At 52.2% G+C, this 13,063-nt stretch overlaps 1 protein-coding gene across 1 annotated transcript in view; it reads right to left on the bottom strand.

The window, feature by feature from the left end:
• Adamts2 (ADAM metallopeptidase with thrombospondin type 1 motif 2) overlaps positions 1 to 12,352 on the bottom strand; it is a 201,201-nt gene extending 188,849 nt beyond the window's left edge. The window contains exons 1-2 of the mRNA XM_021176447.2: positions 12,090 to 12,352; positions 10,758 to 11,152 (exon numbers count right to left, since the gene is read on the bottom strand). Coding sequence (XP_021032106.1) covers positions 10,758 to 11,152; positions 12,090 to 12,225 — 531 coding nt within the window. The 5' untranslated portion in view covers positions 12,226 to 12,352. The remainder of the gene's footprint in view (positions 1 to 10,757; positions 11,153 to 12,089) is intronic.
• Between the last annotated feature and the right edge of the window lie 711 nt (positions 12,353 to 13,063).

Below are 13,063 nucleotides of genomic sequence, written 5' to 3'. Positions count from 1 at the left end.
TGTTGAACATTTTTTCAGGTGTTTCTCTGCCATTCGGTATTCCTCAGGTGAGAATTCTTTGTTCAGTTCTGAGCCCCATTTTTTAATGGGGTTAGGAACTGGACTTTCAAACTCAAGGTTCTCACCATGGTAAGCACTTTATTGACTGAGCTGTCTCTGATAGGTGCCCAGAGTTTCAAAAGGAAAGGAAGAAACACAAATGAAATTCATTTCTAGAATAGATTTTGTTTAACCCAGTGTGATGGTTTAAATATGTTTGGCCCCCATGTTTGAATGCTTGGCCTGTGGGGCATGGTACTATTCGGATGCATGGCCTTGTTGGAGGAAGTGTGTCACTGTGCAGGTGGACTTCGAGGTCTCCTCTAATGTCAAGCTCTACCCAGTGTGGAAGAGAGCTGCCTCCTGGTTGCCTTTGGGTCAAGATGTACAACTCTTACCTCCTCTAGCACCATGTCTGCCTTCATGCTGCCATGCTTCCCACCATGATAATAAACTGAACCTCTGAAACTGTAAGGCAGTCCCAATTAAATACTGGCCTTTATAAGAGCAGCCTGGGTCATGGTGCCTCTTCACAGCAATGGAAATCCTAACTGAGACACCCTCTATATTCAAAATGTATTGTTTGAAATGACATTCCATACTTTAAGTCTATCTATGAGGAATGGGATATAACTCAAAGGCAGAGTACTTACCTGGCACCCTTGATTCAACACTCAACAATACACACACACACACACACACACACACACACACACACACAGAAAAATCTGTGAAATGTTTTACGTTTTTCGAGGGCAGGAGATGTGCTAAGTCTTGGAACTCCGTTTTGTAATGTAGTTTACAGGCACAGTGCCTCTCAGTACAGAACAATGGCATTTCAAATGTTCAGGAAACACGTGTGCCCTGTGGCTATCATACTGGACAGTGCAGCATCCAAGCACTAAACCCTTTTGGTATCTGAAGCTCTAATAATGAACAGTATGGTTACTAGAACAGACAGCCAGGGGGAAATGGAGTTCATCTTGGTATTGCCAACTGGTGTTTGTGGTGAAGTCTATTTTAAAAAATAGAGAGAGTCTGGGAAGATGATGCAATGGGTAACGTGCTCGATTCACAAGCATGAAGACCTGGGTTTGAATCTCCAGTGCCCATGTTTAAAAAGCATGCACCTGTGAACCCAGCACTGGAGAGGAGGAGACAAGCAGACTCCCCAGCCAACCAGTGTATCTGCATCAGTGAGTGATGCCTTCTAGGTTCTCTGAAGTACCCTGCCTCAAAAATTAAGATGGAGTTACCAAGGAAGACACCTGGCAACAATCTCATGCACACACATACACCAACAGATACACACACAACGTATATCACGAGCCATGCAATTCTATGCTGGCCAATGATACACCACAGGCTCAGCAGTGGTCCTTTAAGATTATATAGGCTAGTGGAGTCATAGCCTGTTTAGCATATAATACTCGTGCAACAAAATCACTCGATGACACTGCTCTTGGAACGGATCCTTACCCTCAAATGGCACACAACTGTCTACAAATGTCATGTGTTCCCAGCTCTTTTTATTGTGCCCCTAGAAGCTCTGTGACAAGCAGGCTGGCGGCTGCTGAGACTTGAGCAAACCTGCATAAAATACCAAGACAACCATTTCCCTATGGACCACTTTCAAATAAGAAGTACCCAAGTTCAAAGATGAATCCTTGAATTCGTGTTCATGGAGCTATGGACAGATGACCCCCTCTAGCTCAGTCTAGTCCCTGCTGCTGCCCTGCATGTCCTCTGTGTGAAATCTGTGTGTCAGCTCTCCGGGCCTTAGAGCCATTAGTTGCTTCTCCACCACCATCATGATACCCATCAGTACCATCCCTGTCATCACCATCCCCACCACCATCGTCACCACCATCGTCCCTATCCCCATCCCCATCATCCATCATTAACACCACCTCCATAACCCCAGCAACCCTTAGCCCCATCCCAATCAGCCCCATAACATCCATCATATCACCCTCATCCCAATCTCCATCACTACCATCACCATCACCATCAGTACCACACCCACTGACATCATCACCATCACCATTATCTCTACCACCACTATCACCACCGCCATCATCATTGGTCTGGGTTGAGGCCTCCTGCCACTCAAGACGATGGCAAAAAGGAATCATGCCAAAAAGAGCAGTGTCAATAGATGTGGCTATTGATGATCACAACACCACCTATACTTTCTCCAAGAGAAGAAGACACTCAGAAGTGGATGAAGCCAGACTACACTTGCTCACCATGACTCTTGCCAAAAGGCTCCAGGAGGGAGAAATGCTTCATTCACAGTGATGAGACCAGTAAATCACATCAATTGGGACTGTGAGAGGTCAAGGAAAGAACATGATTTAGGCAACATATTGCAGCTGGGTGTCGTGGCAGACTCTTATAATCCCAGCGCCTGAAAGGCAGGAGGAGCATTGCAAGTCTGAGGTTTATCTGACATACACAGCAATGTTCTAGTCCGGATAGTGTTACACAATGAGACTCAAAGAAATGGACAAAGTGCTGAACCCTGAGCCTGGGCTGCAATGATCACAGTGCACCCATCTTCCAAAACCCAGTGGGATGGGTATTGATGGGGTTCCATTTTGTGACGTGATCAACTGAGTTTCACAGTGTTGTAGCCTCTGCCAGGCTGCAAAGCTTTGCTGAGCACAGCTGATCCTGTAACAACCCCCAGCCCACATGCTAAGCTCATACATCCTGGTTAATTATGTAAATGTTAGGATCGAGTCAGAGCAGGCAGAAACTGCCTGGCCTCCTAGCAATACAATATCCATAATCCTGGATGCCCGAGTTTCCTTTGCCAGTAAGTGGGAAGCTGTATACCCCACTCACCCACCCTGAAGTCGATGTCAGTGTAATTGAAATTCATGGATGAGCCCGAGGAGCCAGCTCTAGGCTTGGTAATAACTTCTCCATATTAATGGCAGCACTGCAGAGTCGGTGAGCAGCTGACATTTAATATAAAACATATGCAGCAGAGTGGGAGGCTCCTACCTGGGCCTTCCCATTCCACAGCCTCTGCCAGTGGAGGAGGGGTGATATAAAGCAATGCTGGAATTCAAGGTGCTGGAGTCGTCCTCTCCCCAGTAACTCCACCCCACCCAGGACCTACTCCAGCAGGAAGTCTCTGCTAAGAATGCACACATGCATGTACACACATGCATCCAGATGCACACACACTCTTGAGTGCAGACATGTAATTATATGCACATTCACACGAAAACTTTACTCACATGCAAGCACACATCTGTGTGTGCAAGCTCCCACATGCAAGACATACATATATACAACATATAGTCTCCATGGCTAGGTACACACATTCATATACACAAGGTCTCTATGGCAAGGTACATATATACATATATCTATACTCAGGGACTTCCAGGGTTTCCCTGCCACAGAAGAAGCTAGGGATATGGAATGTTGCACCTGTCCTTCCACGTAGCCAGGTTCCCAGAAGGGGCTCCACATATATTCATCTCTACAGAGACCAGAGTGAGATGTTCCAGGCCATGATTCAGGCCACCACAAGGCAAAACCAGCTTCAGTGCTGTGCCAGGCCCTTGCATGTCTGGGAGACTCAAAACAGATGAGTCCTGGGAAGTCACGATACTTGTGCCACTCACAGCAGGCCTGAGTGAAGACCTAGCTGTTTCCACTCCTCATCACTCACCAATGGTTAGGGACATAGGGGATAGGGACAGCTGTGGGCCGGAGGGACCTTCTAAATGAATAGCAGAAATCTTTATCCACCAGCACCAGGAATACTCATGACTGCACAGTGATGGGCAGGGCTGGACAAGAAACGTGACCTAGGATGGCCTGAGGAAACAGTCTCCCTGGGCTTCGGCTCACAGTGACTGGCTTCAGTGGCCTTTCATGGAGAGCGTGGCTGGTCCCACTGTGTTCACCCTTCATGAATTCCAATGGGGAGAAGTTGGCAGAGCCAAGTAGTTCCCTGAGCCTATGTCCCAAAGTATTGACTCCGTCTTTCCCATAGATATCTAACAGGAACCCCCTTTCCTTGTTTGACTTGATTTAAACCAGGAGGTATGAAATCAAATTTTCAGGGCCGGAAAACCATAAAAAACTACAATGGATGTGCACAAATGCTTTCCTGGGGGTGAAGTGACAGAGTTGCCGCCATTCAGAGGCTCCATTCCTGAAGACAGACACCATGTGGTTGACATCGGAGAAGGCCAAGGGGGAGCACTGGATCTCTGCAAAAGTGTCACGTCTTTCCCTGCCCAGAGTGTCCAGATCCCACTTCCTGGACATGTCACTTCCCAGCCCCCATCTGATCCTACCCAGTCTAGAGCTGAACCCTGTAGACATAGCCAGGAACATTCATACTACTATTTGCCAAGAAGCACAAAGTGGGACATGATACACATATGTCCAGGGTAGCCCCCAGGACAAAGAGCCATTCAGCTAAAACCTACAAAGCAAAGCAAGGAAAGAAAGGCAGTGAGGATGGCCCTAGAGAGGGAACAGCCTATGGGAAGGTCCTGAGTCCCCAGTGCTAGAGGAAAAACAAGCCCAGCCAGAATTCACCAGGCCCAATCCGCCTGGGAGGGGCCTTTGCTATCAGGCCAGTAGGTTAGGATTGTTTTGTTTGGAGAGCAATAAGAAGCAACGGAGTAACAGATTTTGATGTGTGGTTTGTAAAATCTGCTCTGGCTGCTGGTTGGAGGAAGGATTGCTGGGACGCTGGGGCAGGACCAATCAGAAGCGACAGAAGAGCACTGGAGGACAGCAGCTTGCAATCTGTTACAGTGCATAAGTCCGCCATGGAGTGTGGATCCATAATGGCCAGGGTTATGGAGGGAGGGTTGAGGGTGTTTCAATCAGGATACCTCAGACGTGAGGGTGGCAGGAGTTGGCTACCTCTGCCTCCCAACCTAAAGCCATAGAGCCAGCTCCTTCACCATCAAACCCAGCAGGAATTTATTTCCCCAAGAGTTATCAGGCCTCACTCCTTGTTTGGTCTTATAAGGTCCCCCCCCCCCGGACCCACCAGACCTTCAGTATGTAGATGAAGCATCTTCCAACACCCCTGCCCTGGCCAATGGTGCATGGCCACACAAACCTTGCACCAGAGATGCTGGCCACCTCCCCAGGAGCATAAATAGCCCTCCCTGTACCCAATGACCATAACTAGCTCCCTGAAGCTGCTCCTGGGTGTGTTCTATGTCCTTGCGTTTATCACTGACTGATATTCTCCACTGTACCCATCCATACCCCATTAAGCTTCCTGCCCTCACGTCAGTGTGCAATAGGTCTGGCTACCCCAAGGGCCAGTGGAGGACTGGGATGAGGTCTGGAAGTCTCTAACAATCCTATGACCCCTGCCTCAGTGGAAGGTGGTGTCTGGAGAAAAGAAGGGAGACTGGTTTTCATGGACAATCCAGCTCATGAGACACCTCTGTTACAGCAGGAGGTGCTTGCCAGTTCCACATCACAGTGTTACAGAGGAGCCTGGGGCTGCCCGTGGGATGAGAAGAGAAGAGCCTTCTAAAGTAAACAGCGAAAGTGGAGGAGCTGAGAGACTGAATGAGTTGGATCCAGCCAAGCCTGAAGCCAACGTTCCTCAGAACCTTCAAATAACTAGACTCATAATATCTCTCGTTTATTCCATCCAATGTAAGGTGGTCTTCCATCGTTTTAGCTCAGTAAGTCTTAGATCAGGTGACAGGTTAGACAGGAGGCAGGAGCCACTCTAGGGGGTGGGATAGATCACTCATAGTATGGGCCAAGCAAGTGCCTCTGCTCTGACCTAGGGCACCTCTTTGGTTCTCCAGCTATGAACTCACTGATATCCAGGCAGTACTAAGGCAGGGTGGAGATAATACTCCTTTATAAGTATCAGCCCTTGTTCCCAGCAGACAGCGATAAGGGCCTTCCCTACCCTACCACTTGGCCTGACTGAGCCCAGCATGTGACATCACTTTTTCTTTGTGACTTTTAGGGATCCCAAAGGTCTGGCCAGGATGGTAGCCTAACAGAAAATCCCAAGAAAAGATGCTCAGGTTCCCAAAACAGGGACTTTCTCGTGCCACGAGACCTTAGCTGTACTACAGAAGCTCTGCCGGACACACTTGGGAGCTTATAACGGGCCCTTAAGAAATGATGGACACCTCCTCTTTCAAGGCCCAGAACTGAACCTGGCTGATCTAGAAGGCTGCAGAGGTCAGAGCCTACACCAGACGAGCCAGTGGGCTGTTAGCAGTGGTCTTGTCCAGACAGGCACATCAGACCACAGCTGTCCACCTGTCCTTCTGAATGAAAAGGAGGGGTAAGGAGGGTGGCTTCCAACCTTCTAGACTCCCCACTGTCATCACTCACCATTGAGGAGTCAAGACACCCACCCAGGAGGAGTTCCAGCTCAGAGCAGACCCCTGGACAGTCAATGTGCCAGTCATGTGCCCATCCCGCCCTACACACACACACATACACACACACACACACACACACACACACACACACACATTCACATAGACAGTAGTCAGTGAGCTGACTCGGGCCTCTGGGAAACAAAATAGTGAAAGGTTAGAAATGCTTTTAGAGTGCAGTTCTGTTACTATTATCATTGTGTTGTTGGTGTGTAAATACAAACATGAAGGGAAATAAAATGTAGTGAGGGAGACCTGGTATCAGACAGATAAGGGTTTTGATACCTAGCTTCCAAGATTGTAACAAGCAGGCTCTTTTGGAGGCTTGGTTTATTTATCTGTAGACAGGAGACAATGGGATATAGTACATATGCTGTGATGGTAAATGCTTAGCAGGTAGCCCTGTGCCTAGTAGGACCGCACCAAACTGGCATTCACCATCATACTTTCCATACCTGCAGGCTTCTTTTTTGGGGAGTGTGTAAAACTGGTGTGAATTAGCTTGCCTGCTGTGTAACCCAAGAAACACCAGAAAATCCTTCCATAGCAACGTGATATATATTCCCTATGCGTTTTTTCCTTATTCACTGTGAAAAAAAAAATTTACCACCATCAATCTCCCTCCATCCCTACCCCACACCCAGTATATAAAGATGGGGTGCTTCTAGCCAGTGACAAGCAAGGAACCTATCCGTGTGGCTGGGGACAAGTGTGTGGCACAGCTTATGACTCGAATCTTTGTGGAGTACATCGTGTGCCTTTAACAAACCCCAGTAGAATTTGCCTCTTGGCTGGTCCACGCTCTCCTTTCTGGCCAGAACACTCTCAAGTGGCTTCAGGGAGTGGAATGGTACTGCTTACTCTCGGTTCTATGTGATCTGCAAACCCTGTATCCAACCCTGTTAAGATCATCCTACCTGAAAGTAGCCAGAGTATAATTCACAAAAGAAGTGGCCTGGTGCCGCTGCACCGTGGCCCCTTGATTCACAAGAGGGATTACTGTGGAAAGCCAAGGCAGCCCATAGGACACAAAGGGAAGAGACAGAGGAGGTCCTAACGAGCCACACCTGAAGATCTGTCACCCTGTGAGCTAATAAGCTCCCCTTTCTGTTGAAACTGACTTGACTTGGATTCTCTGTCACGCAACTGATAGATACAGTGGGCAGATTCAATTAGAGTCCCACTGTACTAAACAGATTAGGAGAGCAGTGGCCACAGTCATCAGTTACTACTGCCTTCATCCTTTAAGTAGAAGGGTGACCCTGGGAACAGTCACGCAGATACACAAATATGTATTTCTGAACAGCAGAGAGAGGGCCCACTTGAGCATCTATACATGCCACCTGCTGTCCCCAGAACTTTCTGTCTATACCACAGTTTCTGCACACATGTGCTTGGGTGCTCAAGTGTGTTCTCCAAAGAAAAGGGGCTGTAGGCTGCATCTTCCAGCATGTTGGATGAAATTGAATTGGAGAGACCCTTTAATGTGGATTCTCTCTCTCTCTCTCTCTCTCTCTCTCTCTCTCTCTCTCTCTCTCTCTCTCTCTCACACACACACACACACACACACACACACACCAAAAAAACATATGCACATGCATGCATGCTCGCATGCACGACTCCTAGGGTGAATGCAGCTGCAGCCTTTCCCAGTATGATTTATAATTTTTCCCCTAAACCATACTTGCTCAGAGCAACTCAAGGTACAGCCCTGAAGACCATTCTTGGAGAAAAATGTAGTCTAGACCCTTGTTTCTCAAATAGTGGTTCAAAGGTGAGGAACGTGGACCTGGGGGTTTACCATAAATGCAGACTTCTTGGAACCACCCTGGGTGCATTGAAGTTGACTCTGTTTTTAGTAAAACGCCTAGGGAGCTGCCTGCCCAGCACAGCCTGGCTCACCTCCTTTACTGCATCTACGCAGTTATCAATAGTGCATCAAAGGAGGAGGGGTAGCCTCATGGAGAAGGGTGCAGGCAGCTGAATGCATTAAATACATATATCCACTTACAGCCTGTTGAAACTTGGCAAGGTACACTTTGTCCCTTTTACTACATCTCAGAAGTTTCATGGCCCCACCCCCAGAATTGGGACCACTGAAGCAAAAGAGGCCAGACAGCCCTAGGCGAGACACGTACCATCACTATCTGCATGGCTGGGACAAGTCACTCAACTTCTCACAGACTTAGTGTGCCAGGTACAGACTACCTCCCCTGTCTGCATGGCTGGGACAAGTCACTCAACTTCTCACAGACTTAATGTGCCAGGTACAGGCTTCCTCCCCTACAGGGTCACCGTGGCAACCAGAGGCGCCATGTGCAAACCCCCAGTCCTTAGTGAGTGAGCCCATCATGGAAGCATGGGGGAACTTAAAGGGTTAATGAATTATGTGGTAGAAAACCAGGGGCAGGGACATACAGAAAAAGAAGGAAAAGAGGAGGAGAGGGGAAGAGAGTGGGGAGAAGAAAAAGGATGGAAAAGGAGAGAAAGGAAGGAAGACAGAGAAGGAAACGGAAAAGGAATCCTAGGGAACCTGCCCCACCATGTCGGGTTGTTATCCTCAGACTGCACTGGAAGCCACTCGGGTTTGTGAGCCCTCCTGTACTCTGCTGTCTGTAGATGGCCCGTTCCTGTGACATCCCGCTGTTTGTCCCTCCTAAGCCAGTTCATCCCAGGAGCCATCAGGATGACTCCAGCTCTCCACCTACTTGCCAAGGTGCCCTCTCCCCTCCCCCGATCTTTGAGACTCCATCACATAGCACCTGGGTGTCCTTCTGTCCGCATCGGCCACATCTCTGACCTGCAGAAAAGGATAAACGTATCCAAAGGAAGATCCCTGAACAAATGAATTGAGAGGTGAATGAATGATGCAGTGTCACTGCCCAGTGGTCTAGTGGGAATTAATGAGTAAAGAGAGGATCCCTGTCAACCCCACCACCTTGTCCAAAGTCCCCAGTGGTGATCTCCCTTCACGTTTAGGAAACTCACTGGCATCCTTACGGATGACTTGCCTGTGGGATTGCCACAAGGAAGACAACAGAGAAGAGAAAAAAAATGTGCCCTAAATTAACCCAAGGACATTTAAAAGTCATTTGCAACGTGCTCAGGCCCTAAGTAAACCCGACCAAAGGCAGTGATTTCTCTGAAGCAACAAGTGATGTTTCCTGTGCTCCATAAAAAGAACTCCAGTGGTTGTGGAGCTGGGGTGTAATTGCCAGCTCTGCAGATGGCAGGGCCAACCTGGGCTCCCTGAGGACGGGTATTGCTCAGAGCTGGCAGGTCTAGAAGCATGGTCACATGCCCAGAGCTGGAGTACCCTGAACAGCAATTAGAGCAGAACCCACGGTGGGTGGCTTCCCATGTCTGGCCGGCTCGGCCAGCCTGACCACTGTGCATTGAATCCAAAACAGAAAAGTGGCACTGGTTCTGCAGTGCCAGGCCCCTGGGTGGCAGGGTAGCACCACCAATGTCAGCCTCTGCCTCGAGCACTACTAATCCAGGCTCCCTCCAAGAGTGCCCGTGTGGCAACCATGGTCCTGGGGGACACCCAGTGACAAGCGAGCTTTTCAGGACTCTAGTCGCAACGGGTGCCTGAGGTCGTTCCAAAAGGGACCGGCACGGGTTCACCAGGAACTGCTCCCCAACATCAAACAGCCCACAGGGCACTAGGACTTGCATAGCCAAATGCTCCCCTTGGCTCAAATTAGAGGGAGAAAGCTGACTTTTCAAAAAGCCACTTCAACAGGAAACCACAGTATAAAAATCACTGGTTCCTGGTCAACCAAGGGACAGAGGGCTGGCTGGGCATTTCCGCATCACCACCTGCTCCTCGGGCTGTTGTAAGCAAGGAAACTGCCAGGACCTATGCCCACCACAAGCTCACACATGTGATCAAAGCCACTCTGACACACTTTTGTGAAGCCCACGGATACCGCTATGCTTGGGAGATACAGATACATGTATACTGGCACCCAAAAAGAAGAAGCATGCATACATTCCAAAACACACACACACTGAGAGGCACACACGGCAAACGTATTCTTGTATCCAAGAAGCAGACATAAGTAGTTTGGCATTGGGGTTGGAGGTGGGGTTCACATAAATCGTCCCCCTTTCTCTGACCAATCAAAAAATCTTGCCTTCCCGCCAACCCCTGCAGCAGGGCGAGTGCCTCCCTAGGCACTGTGGAGGAGATGATGGTCCTCAGCGCGCGGGCTTTGTCGCCCTCCCAGGGGACTACCTAGTAATGGGTTTCCAAAGCCCAGGCAAGAGCCAGAACAGAAGGGAGCCCTAGAAGAGAGTACTCACCAGCCCATCACAGTTACTGAGCGCCACCGAGGAGGCTTTAGGTAAGTCTGCCACGTCTCCAACGTAGAGACAGGTCCCAAGCAGGGGCTCCACTCGGGTGTCACCCGTCTCACCCTGCCACTCCACGGTAGCCCCCGGAGCCACGAGCCGGGCGTTGGGCCGCAGCCGCAGGTGCAGGTCTCGGCCGAATACTGTGAGGTTGTAGAAAAGGCGTCCTCTAGGGTCCTGCGCAGCGCCTCCGGGCAAGCCCGAGGTCTGGTCCGGGGCAGCTCTGCGGGCTCGTACCCCCGCCCCGGCCGTCTCCAAAGACACCACGTGGGACACCAAGCGGCCCTGGGCGTCAGTGCGCACCGGCACCGCCAGGATGCGCTCGGCTCCTTGCCCCGGGGGCCCGCCTGCAAGGGAAAGGGGCGTTAGATTTAGCGGAGACCTCGGAGACTCTGAGCCTGTCGGCGGAGCCCGGCGCCCCCAGCCCTTGCCTCAGTTGAAGAAAAGAGACATTCCACCACGAAGCCTCCAGGAAGGGGCGTTGACAGGACCACCAGTCCGGAACCACGTCGCCTGCGGGCCGTCCCCTCTAGAGGACCAAGCCAGCAAAAGAGCTGCCCCAGCGGATTCCCAATTGAGGTTCCTCGGACACCTCGCAGTTACCCTAAAGAGCGACCCCATCAAAGTGCCCTCGCTCCTTAATTATACCGTCCTTGGTAGGACACTGGGCTCCTCGGAAATTATTCCACCTTGGTCCCCTGCTCATGCACCCTGACCCTTCAGCGGTCCCTGCTGCCCAAATGTCCTCACCATTGGCCTCCGGAGCAACCAGGTTCATGGGCGGCCTGTCCTCAGTCCAGCATCGGGCAGCCCACTGTCAGCCCCCTCGCCCCGTACACTTAAGCCCCGGAGAGGTGGAGCAGGGTCCCACTAATCTCCGGGGAACCTCTCCGGGACAACCCATCCAATGCTCAGGGCCCGCAGGCGGCGCGCTCCGCACCGGCTCCTCCCGAGCGTCCCCGGGCGCCGCCTCGCCCTGGCTCCCCCGGACCCGCTGGTGCTGGTTCTGCGCGCTCCGCCGCTGGGTTTTCCCGGCCCTCCAGCGCCACACTCTGCATCCCGAGAGCGGCAAGTGCTCCGAGGCTCCTTGCGTTCCAAGGCATCCGGGGTGCGCCCCCTGCGCGACCGCCCCGGCCCCGAAGTTGGCCAACTTGGCCCCGGGCGCGGCGCACAGAGTTTGCCCAAGTCGCCTCGGACGATGCTTGAGGAAGGGTCGGCGGGGCGCGCTGGGCGGGTTAGTGTGGCCGGAGGGTCACGGGAAGTGGGGACCAGGCTGGCACCTACCTGGGGGCTCGGTGGCGGCGACGAGCCGGACGCTCGCGGGCGGCGGCGGCAGCAGCAGGAGAGGCGGCGGCGGCAGCAGCAGGAGCAGTAGAGCGGGGCAGAGCAGGCGGCGAGCGGCTCCCGCCGGCGGATCCATGGCAGCCCGACCGCAGCCGGGGCCCCGCACTCGCAGCCGGCGCGAAAGTTCCCTGCGCGCTGCCCAGCCCACATCTGGGGGCAGCTGGAGCCGCCCGCAGCTGCAGCACCGCAGGGCGCGGGGCGGAGGAGGCGAGGCGCGCAGGAGAGGGCGGGGAGCGCGGAGGGAAGGCGGGGAGAGCGAAGGAGCGAGCTAGCTAGCGGGCGAGGGAGGCGGGAGGAGGAGGCGAAGGCGAGCGAGGGGGAGGGCGGGGACGGCGGGCGCCTCAGCCTGCGGTGACCCGGCGCTTCTTGGCGCGGCCGCCGCCCGCACCCCTCCTCGCTTCCCGACTCGCAGCTAGGCAGAGACACCCCGAGGCGGCGGCAGAGAAGCGCTGGAAGCCGGCCAGGGGTAGCCCACCGCGCGTCCCAAGTCACCTCGAAGGAGTGGCACCCCACCCGGAGAGCCCTCTGTATGCGAGTCGCACTCTGCTGCCTTGGGACTCCAGGGCCCGTCTCACCCCCGTTCTGTGCTTTGTAGCTGGATGAGACACGGGAAGGAAAAGAGGGTCTGGGAGGACACTGAGCCTGTTTCTATGTCCAGATGGAGGCTCCAGAGATAGGTCGGTACTTTCCCCCATGGAGCACTCCCCCAGGCTACCTCAAAGATCAACTTTTGCCCTCACTAAAAGACAGGTTCCCTCAGCCCCCAACCCCACTCTTTCCCTCTTCCAGTTCATCAGCCTCTGGGTCCCTCCACACCCTCCGTTGCAACCTCTGGTGGAGACTCTTCCTTCCCTCTCTTAACTTCGAGCACAGCTTAGTTGCTGACCTCAGCTGCCTCAGTGGGTCTCCTGCCA

Source organism: Mus caroli, chromosome 11 (assembly GCF_900094665.2).
Source record: "Mus caroli chromosome 11, CAROLI_EIJ_v1.1, whole genome shotgun sequence".
Lineage (NCBI taxonomy): Eukaryota > Metazoa > Chordata > Mammalia > Rodentia > Muridae > Mus > Mus caroli.
This window is presented reverse-complemented; position numbering and strand designations above follow the sequence as displayed.